The following is a 9,049-nucleotide window of genomic DNA, read 5'->3' on the forward strand; positions in this document are numbered from 1 at the left end:
TCAGCTGACCCGCACAGTCAGCTGACCTTCTTCTGGCTGCCATATAGGGCCTGCCTCTCTGCGCGCGCGCGCGTCACTCTCAACCCCGGTGGGCTATGAGTCCCAGCCACACCAGCACTGTCCCTGATGCCTGCCGCGGGAGCCGCCGCACTGCACGCGGCGGCTTCTCCGCGTTCACCGCTGGTTATGCGGCATGCGGCGGTTCCTCCACGCCGCGCCGCCATGCAGGATGCGGAAGCAGCCGCCTTGCTCTGAGAGCAAGCGGCTGCTTTTCCGTGCTTTCTCACAGAAACATTAAAAAAACATCCATCAAATTATGTGTATAGCATGGTCTAAATTAATGGCTGTGTCATCTTTCAGAAGTTAATAGGCTTGTGACGTTTGAGTGGGGTGTAAAAAAGTATTGCATTATACTGGTATATTGAATACCCACCTATAGTGTCCAAAACAAGATTTAAAATTAGTGCTAGACATTAAAAAACATATATTAAATATATAAAACTGAAGCATTTAGCTTTCAAAGCGTATGGGTAATAAGAGTATCCTAAAGGGGCATACCTAGTAAAAGTAGAAATGATTCAACTGAGGGGATTTACCCCTTCAGCATCTGAGCAATTTTCACCTTTCATCGCTCCTTCCATTCATTCGTCTATAACTTTATCATTACTTATCACAATGAAATGAATTATATCTTGTTTTTTTCACCGCCAATTAGGCTTTCTTTAGGTGGGACAATATGCCAAGAATTATTTTATTCTAAATGTGTTTGAATGGGAAAAATAGGAAAAAATTTTGGGGAAAAAATCATTATTTTTTAGTTTTCGGCCATTATAGTTTTTAAATAATGCATGCTACTGTAATTAAAATCCATGAAATGTATTTGCCCAGTTGTCCCGGTTATTACACCATTTAAATTATGTCCCTATCACAATGTTTGACGCCAATATTTTATTTGGAAATAAAGGTGCATTTTTTTCAGTTTTGCGTCCATCCCTAATTACAAGCCCATAGTTTATAAAGTAACAGTGTTATACCCTATTGACATAAATATTTAAAAAGTTCAGTCCCTAAGGTAACTATTTATGTATTTTTTTTATTGTAATTTTTTTATTACAAAAAAAAAAATAAAAAATTGGGGAGTGTGGGAGGTAATGAGTTAATTTATAATGTAAAACTATGTATTTATAAATGAAAAATGCTTTTGGATGTAGTTTTACCATTTGGCCACAAGATGGCCACGGTAATTTTTTGTGACTGCGTCCTGTAAGCGTAGGAAGTACGCTTACAGGGAGTGTAATGAGGCTGGGAAACTCTTTTTTCACAATGATTGAGCAGCTTCTCATGGAAGCATGCCGATCATTGCTGCAGGGACTTAGATCAACGAACGGGAACAGTTTTCACGTTAATTGATCTCCAGGCGAGCGGCTGGCGGGGTGCACGAGCGCGGGAGCGAGGTCAACGGCAGTAGTGGCTTGGTTGCGTATATCTACGCCCCGGGCGGGGAAATGAAGTTAAAAGGGGCATAGATATACTGTACCTGGGCGGCGAAGTGGTTAAGCCGCGAAACGCGTTGTCTGAAGTGCTGATTGTCCTAATAAATATATTATTTTTTTATCAAGCGCAAGTCTCCTTGTTTAAGGTAGGCAAGAAGTTTTAGTTTCTTATCGTATATATATACGTATCTTTTGCATCCAGGGGCGCCTCCTATCCATTTGTAGTATGTTTTAATTGTAGGTACCGGAATTTTTGTACTTCTGGTATACCATGCGCACTTATGAGTTCTAAAAAATCTAATAGACCTCCATCTTTAATTATATTTTATGTATTATAATGCCCTCCTGTATCCAAAACTAAGGATCAGAAATAGTTGTAAATTCATGAAGGGCAGGATTATTCCACAGAGGGATGTGAGATGCATACCTTTGGATAGCATAGGAACCAATGCTATGCTTAGCATAATATCCATTAACATTTTTTTGTTTCAAAAAGTTTTTTGAATTTTTGCAATATTAAACAATTACAACATTTCGCATGCATCATAGGTGAAACACACGAACTTGAAAAATGTACCAGTAGTCAAAAAAACCTCATTATGCTCGCTTTAAGCATCATGTTTACAATGATGGACAGTAACTAGTGAGACACTACACAGGGTTCAGGCTTTCAACCATATTCATTACTTATGGACCATAAGGGCAGGGTTGCTCGGGTAGTACTTTTTAAAACCCGCCGGATTCGGATCTGGGCACCCAGATATCCAGATCCGATTCAAATATCCAGATCCGACCTTGCGGATATCCGAGTGATTTCGGATATCCGACCAAATTACCCGTGGGTACCCGACCTATTCGGGTATCTGGATAGAAAAACCGGAAGTGCCCTTTAAATAGCTTTAAAAAGGGTTTTTAGGGTAAATGATGCATGTAGCATCATGTTTTTTTAAAGGGAAACACTAGTCTGTGTGCATGGATAGGGAACTGGCTAATGGACAGAAAACAAAGAGTTGTGGTCAATGGATTGTACTCAAAATGGGAGACTGTTAGCAGTGGGGTCCCACAGGGATCTGTACTGGGTCCAGTGCTTTTCAATTTATTTATTAATGACCTAGTAGATGCAGTAGTGAGCAATGTTGCTATTTTTGCAGTTGATACAAAATTTTGCAGAATCATCAACTCTCAGGAAGATAGTGTCATATTGCAACAGGATCTGGATAGGATGGCTGTATGGGCACATAAATGGCAGATGAAATTCAATGTTGAAAAATGTAAAGTCATGCATTTTGGTCGTACCAATGGTCTAGCACCTTACAAAATAAATGGGATACAGTTGGGGACATCAAACTTGAAGGAGTACTCATCAACAACAAGTTAAATAATCGTACTCAATGCCAATCCGCTGCAGCTAAAGCTAACAAAATTTTGGGATGCATTAAAAGGTAAATAAAAACTCGAGATGCTAGCATAATATTGCCCCTGTTTAACTCTCTAGTAAGGCCACATCTGGAATATGGAATTCAGTTCTGGGCACCACATTACAAAAAAGATATTGCAGTTTTAGAGCAGGTGCAGAGAAGAGAAACAAAATTGATACGTGGGATGGAAGGTCTCGCTTACCAAGAAAGGTTAGATAAACTGGGTTTATTTAGTCTAGAGAAAAGACGCCTTAGAGGAGATCTAATTAACATGTATAAATACATCAGAGGGCAATATAATAGCTTGGCGGATGAGCTTTTTGTCCCTAGGCCTTCTCAAAGGACTAGAGGACATGATCTGCGCATGGAGGAAAAACGTTTTAGCCATTTATTTAGGAAAGGGTTCTTTACAGTAAGAGTGATTAAGATGTGGAATGCATTGCCACAGGAAGTCGTTATGGCAAACTGTATACCTGCATTTAAAGGGGCCTTAGATGCTTTCCTTGCGTTGAAAGACATCCATGGCTACAATTACTAGGTAATGCCTAATGATGTTGATCCAGACATTTTATCTGATTGCCATCTGGAGTCGGGAAGGAATTTTTCCCTTTTGGGGCTAATTGGACCATGCCTTGTAAGGGTTTTTTCGCCTTCCTCTGGATCAACAGGGATATGTGAGGGAGCAGGCTGGAGTTGTACTTTGTACTGGTTGAACTCGATGGACGTACAGTATGTCTTTTTTCAACCAAAATAACTATGTAACTATGTAACTATGTAGATTATTATTTGGTGGACATAAAATGAAAAAAACAGCTGTCCATTAACATCAAGACTAGGTTCTAGACACATTGTGTCCAAAGTCCAATCGCACAACTGGGACATGACAATTTTCAGCCCAGACACCTCCAAAAAATGACACCAGAATTGTGTTTTGGGTTGAATATACGTGGTGGTATCAGCAGCAGTGGCCTGTGGCACCGCTGCGGTGGGAGCCAGCGCCAGCTTGCTTCAGCCTCTTGAACTCCTCATGCTCAACCAAATGTTTTTTGGCCAGATGGGTGATGAAGCTGGAGGTGCCATACTTGTAGGGGTCACAACCTCTGCTCATCTGTAGTTTGCACACATTGCATATGGCAAACTTGCTGTCCAATGAGGGCAGAGTGAAAAACCAGATTGGGGAGGTGAAGATTCCCCTGCAGCCTGAATGGGATGCTGCGGCTTTTCTACCTGTGGCGGTTGGGGGTTGAGTGGTGCGGCTGGTGGTAGCGGCAGAAGGATGGGGTGGGTCCCGCATTCCACGGCCACTGTCTGCAATGCTGATCCTCCGTGCCAAAACCACCGACGCATCCTCCTCCTCAGAGTCAGAGCTGACATCCCCATCCTGTGGATGGTAGTCACGGTCCTTCATCCCATCATCAACATCATACCCCCCCTCTTCAAAACCCAGAACATCCTCCTCAAACTCCTTGCGGCTAACAGCCCTGAGTTGAATCATGGCGCCTAGAGCAAAAAGCTCGCTGAATGAAGGTAGGCTGCCCACTGGGGTCGACACTGACACGGCAGACCTTCTGAGGGTGGGCGTAATGTTGCTCCCGGTCCTCTTGCCCTTGCTGCCCCTCCCCCGGCTGCCGGTGCCAGCAGACATAGTACAACGTATATGTGATGATGTCACCAGATGATGTGGGGTACTTTTACTTTAATGAAATCGGGGTTGGACTTTAAAACAAATCAGCATGGAGTGACACACCGCAGAGTAGAGGACAGACAGTGCACACTATCTGTCTAACTGTCACACTGACAATGTTCAGCACAGCAGCACTGCAGTAATCTGTAGTAAGCTAACTCAGTACTACTCTCTCTAACAACTAACTGCAGTACTAACTAACTATATAATACAATACAATAACACAGTAATCCTATTCCCTAACCTATACTGTCCTGCTGGCCTGCACAGCACACACAGACACAGACAGGACCTAACTGAGTGAATGAAATCAAACAATTACACTAGCCATACCTCCCAACATTTAAACTTCACAAACCGGGACACAGGCCACACCCCCTAACCACACCCCCAACATCCCTAGTCACGCCCACCTTTTTTATAAAAAATAAATATTTGTATTTTATTACACAAGCCAGCCACACAAGCAAGGACGATCTGTCTCATCATGCCAGCCCTCCTTATTACACAGGGGGGCTGGCCAGGGTTCTCTTCTGTGATTGGGTGCCAGGGCTTAGGCTGGTAGGCCTCTGATTGGCTCAATGAGGTCAGGTGGGGCTGGCCAGAGTTCCCCTCTGTGATTGGTTGCTAGGGCTTCTGCTGGGAGCCCTCTGATTGGCTGGGAGCCCTCTGATTGGCTCAATGACATCATCTCCCTTCTTACAGTACCCAGATCCGGATATCCATCGGATATCCACGGGTACCCGCGGGTATCCGGATTATGCAGCCAGATACCCGCACAGAGCTATCCGGATCTGGCCCCAGGTATCCGGAATCTGTATCCGACCGGATAGCGGAAAAATGGTCGGATACCCGGGTTTACCCGTGTACCCGGATCCGGATGAGCATCCCTGCATAAGGGTCAAAAAAAGGAAGAGCAATAGAAAAGTATTAAGGAGAGAGAGAGAGACAGAAAAATAGAAGAAAGGAGAAAAGAAGAAAACAAGGGGTAGAGTAATAATTGTCACGCAGCTGGAGTACCGCGGGTTATGCTACTAGCATATCTCGCGGTACTTACACGAGGAAGTAACAGTAATAATGCTGTGCGTGCATGGTATTATTACCGAGGTTTAATGAATCAACACCAATGTGTTTCCATTGTGATAAGTTTATAAATAAAATGTAACCTTTAATTTTGTTCATAAGTAGCACATAAAAACACAGTTTTGTTCATCCGCATGTACATATGTTGTGGCTGAAAGGGGCTTCCTCAGAGGCCTATAGTTATTTTATTTTTATATAAGGCAATAACTGTAACCAAAGTTTTGTGATGTCCCTATTTAAAAGTCTGAGCATGAACTCTCAAAAATAGCGCATCTCGCTATCAAACACATAGAAGTAGGGGGGGGGGGGAGTGTTAAGAAACACTTTTATCTCTGGGTGTTTGTGTGCTATAATTCCCACACTCAACAGTGTTTTTTAGGCATGATTAAAGGGAACCTGAACAGGGTAAAATTATTTAAAATAAACACAGGATGTACCTGCAAATTAATATTACATACTTACCTTGCCGTCAGTTCCTCCCAGAAGCTCACCATTTTCTTCTTACAATGATTCCTTCTAGTCCTGACAAGATTTTGTTGGAATTGAAATATATCAGTGGCTGTCAGTTATATATCAGTTGCTGTCAGTCTGTTATAACTGAAAGGACAACTGGCTCACATGGGTGATATTACAGTTTAACAGTGTGTTGACCAGGAAGCTGTTATGCAGGGAAGGTCGTAGTCAGCCAACTTCGCTACGCTGGAAATACACGTAGTTTTACGCAATTACGCTTCGCCAAACTACGGCTTCGAAAACAAATATTCGCTTCGTATGCATTTCATAGAATACGCGTTAAAATACGCAATGTGCAAAAGTGCGGAGCATAGTGTATGCGGATACTTATGCCCGTATGCAGAAAATTGTACGCATTAATTTCTTTATAAATGCATATACTGGGAACCCTTCTATGCGTACATTCCCCTTTCCAATGCGTAAATTTGTATGCATACAATCGCATGCGGAAAATTAGACGCGAGTAACGCATTCGTAGTTCACTATGCATTACATATGTTAACTACGCATAGTGGGCGTAAGCTACGCGTAGCGGTACTTCGCTACGCTTAAATTTGTAAGCGTAGTTTTGAAACTTCGCCTATGAACTACGATGCGTAGATGCGAACTACGATGCGTAAATTCGCACTGGCGTAGTTTCTGCTCATCCCTGCTGTTATGGGGTAATGTCCAATTTTCAAAATAGAAAACAGAGAATTCCATTGATCACAGTGGACAAACAGAACACAGATAAAGAGATTGATGAGTAGACTACAATGGAGGTAAGTATGACGTGTGTATGTGTATTTTGACTTTTGTTTACTACCCCCAAGTGTTTATTTAAACCAGCCCTAATGAACACCTTGTGGCCGATTACAAGTGTTGAGTAGTGTTCAAAAACTGCCATGTATTGCTTATATTATTATTATTTGATATATTTCCTTTTTCCACTCATCTAACCACCAGGTCAGTGAAAGGGCTGCGACCCACTAGGAGTGATTTTGCAACATTTGCCAATCGCTACTCCAGTTGGGATAGCAAAACAATGCTTGCAGCATTTTGGGAGCGATCCCAGAGTAATCGCATCAGTGGCTACATAAGCTAAATTCGCGATCGCTGCGGGAATCACAGTGAAATTGCGGCATTTACACGATTTGCTAAATTGCAGGCACTTTTTGGCAATCGCAAAGAACCTGCAATTTTGCAGCCCTCAGACAGTGAGCATTCAACAGAAAATTTGCAAACATACAAGATAAACCTAAAGCTACGTACACACCACCTGACGGGTTCAGCGACCTCTCCTTGACGACGGTCATTAAGCTATGCCTCTTCCTGCTCATGACGTCACACGACACGGTACTTTGCCCTGAGTCGTCAGGGCTCTTAATAATTCGATCCGCTGTGTCCGTCGCTTTAGTATCATCGGGTGGATATAAAGCTTAAGATGTGGTATCCTTTGCTGGTTATATAAAGTTATCATTCTGTGAGCCCAAACATGTTATTTAATGTCAAAAATCACAAAAGCAGCATGTATCCTTGATAAGCTTAATACTTAACTTGCAAAAGAACCCAGGAATTTTAAATGTAAATTCACTTTTATTTTATGTTTAAACTGCCATGAATCTTGAAGTTATAAAGAATCACTATTATACAATGTTATGTAGGATGTCAAAACCCAGTATTTTTCTTGAATCCTTTCATATAAGTTTTTTGTAGCATGCCTTAAAGTGTAACTTTTAATTTGAGTATTTCCAGCATGGTTAGGAATCTACTTATCCTGCAGTCACTGCTGCCATTCCACTGCTTGAATGAAAGTCTTGTTCGCTGTAAGGTCCCTCCACCAACTAAAGGAAATGAGTGGTCTGAAAGACAAGCCTGTACTCTAGTTTCTCATACAAACACTACTTGTATCTTCTGAAAGCAGTATGCAATCCAAGTTTGCTAGAAAATGAAATGTTTTTTTCTTTTCTTTAACTTTCTACTTAAAGAAAAGGTTGAAAATCTATGAAAAAGGGCAAATACTTGTATTTTTTTATTTGTTTTATTATTATACCCACAATTTTACATGGATTTTTTTTTTCTTTTTTAAATCAGTTGTTTCATCAGACTTGAGAATTAAAATAAAATCACACATTTTATCTGTGTTCAAACTGTTGTACTTATGCTCTACTAATAGCAGTATTAAACTTTATATAATACCAAAATGATACATCTCTTCACACAGATCACTTTTTGTTTTAAACATTAATTTGTATGCTTTATTATTTTTTAATTTTTAGAGACTATGTGTTAATTAACAAGCCATTTGTAACTGAACATTTCAGAATTTGTAAATTAGGAAAGAGATTTACTTACCATTCAGCAGTGATCCAGCTAAAAGTTAGAGAGGTTGCAAGAGGCATTCACTAGTTTTCACATATCTTCTCAAGAGATGTTTACATGGAAAGAAAGGTGGAGCAAGGCTGAGAATGCTAAATAGGAGGGTGCTGAATTTCACGTCACAAATACCTTTAAAGAAAATCTACTTCTTTTGGCTGCTGACTGGATTCATGTGAATTAAAACATTTTATGTTTTCTTCTGAAATGGATGATAACCAGGTGTCATTTTCATCACTTACTTTAGTGGCTACTTAGTAGTAGCAAGTATTTACACCTTTTTATTGGCTGACAGGCTGTCTGCGGACCAATTTTACTGGCAAAGAGTTGTCTGGGAGTGAGCATTTGCTTCTCTTGTGTGGCATTCAATTGAGAGTGAGTTGTAGGTGTTTCCCCTTGTGCTGTAAGCATTGGGGTCCACCTGTGCTTCCGCTTAGGTGTTGCATGCGGGGTGGTAGTCCCGGAGGGTGGCAGATCTTGGGGCCCCTGCCTGTCTTGTGCAT

At 41.4% G+C, this 9,049-nt stretch overlaps 1 protein-coding gene across 1 annotated transcript in view; it reads right to left on the reverse strand.

Moving 5' to 3' along the window:
• The window catches only part of CHADL (chondroadherin like), a 180,937-nt gene extending 172,344 nt beyond the window's left edge, over window positions 1-8,593 (reverse strand). Inside the window, exon 1 of the mRNA XM_068242687.1 lies at window positions 8,526-8,593. Coding sequence (XP_068098788.1) covers window positions 8,526-8,572 — 47 coding nt within the window. The 5' untranslated portion in view covers window positions 8,573-8,593. The remainder of the gene's footprint in view (window positions 1-8,525) is intronic.
• Window positions 8,594-9,049: the final 456 nt, after the last annotated feature.

This window comes from Hyperolius riggenbachi, chromosome 6 (genome assembly GCF_040937935.1).
Source record: "Hyperolius riggenbachi isolate aHypRig1 chromosome 6, aHypRig1.pri, whole genome shotgun sequence".
In the NCBI taxonomy this organism is placed as follows: Eukaryota; Metazoa; Chordata; class Amphibia; order Anura; family Hyperoliidae; genus Hyperolius; species Hyperolius riggenbachi.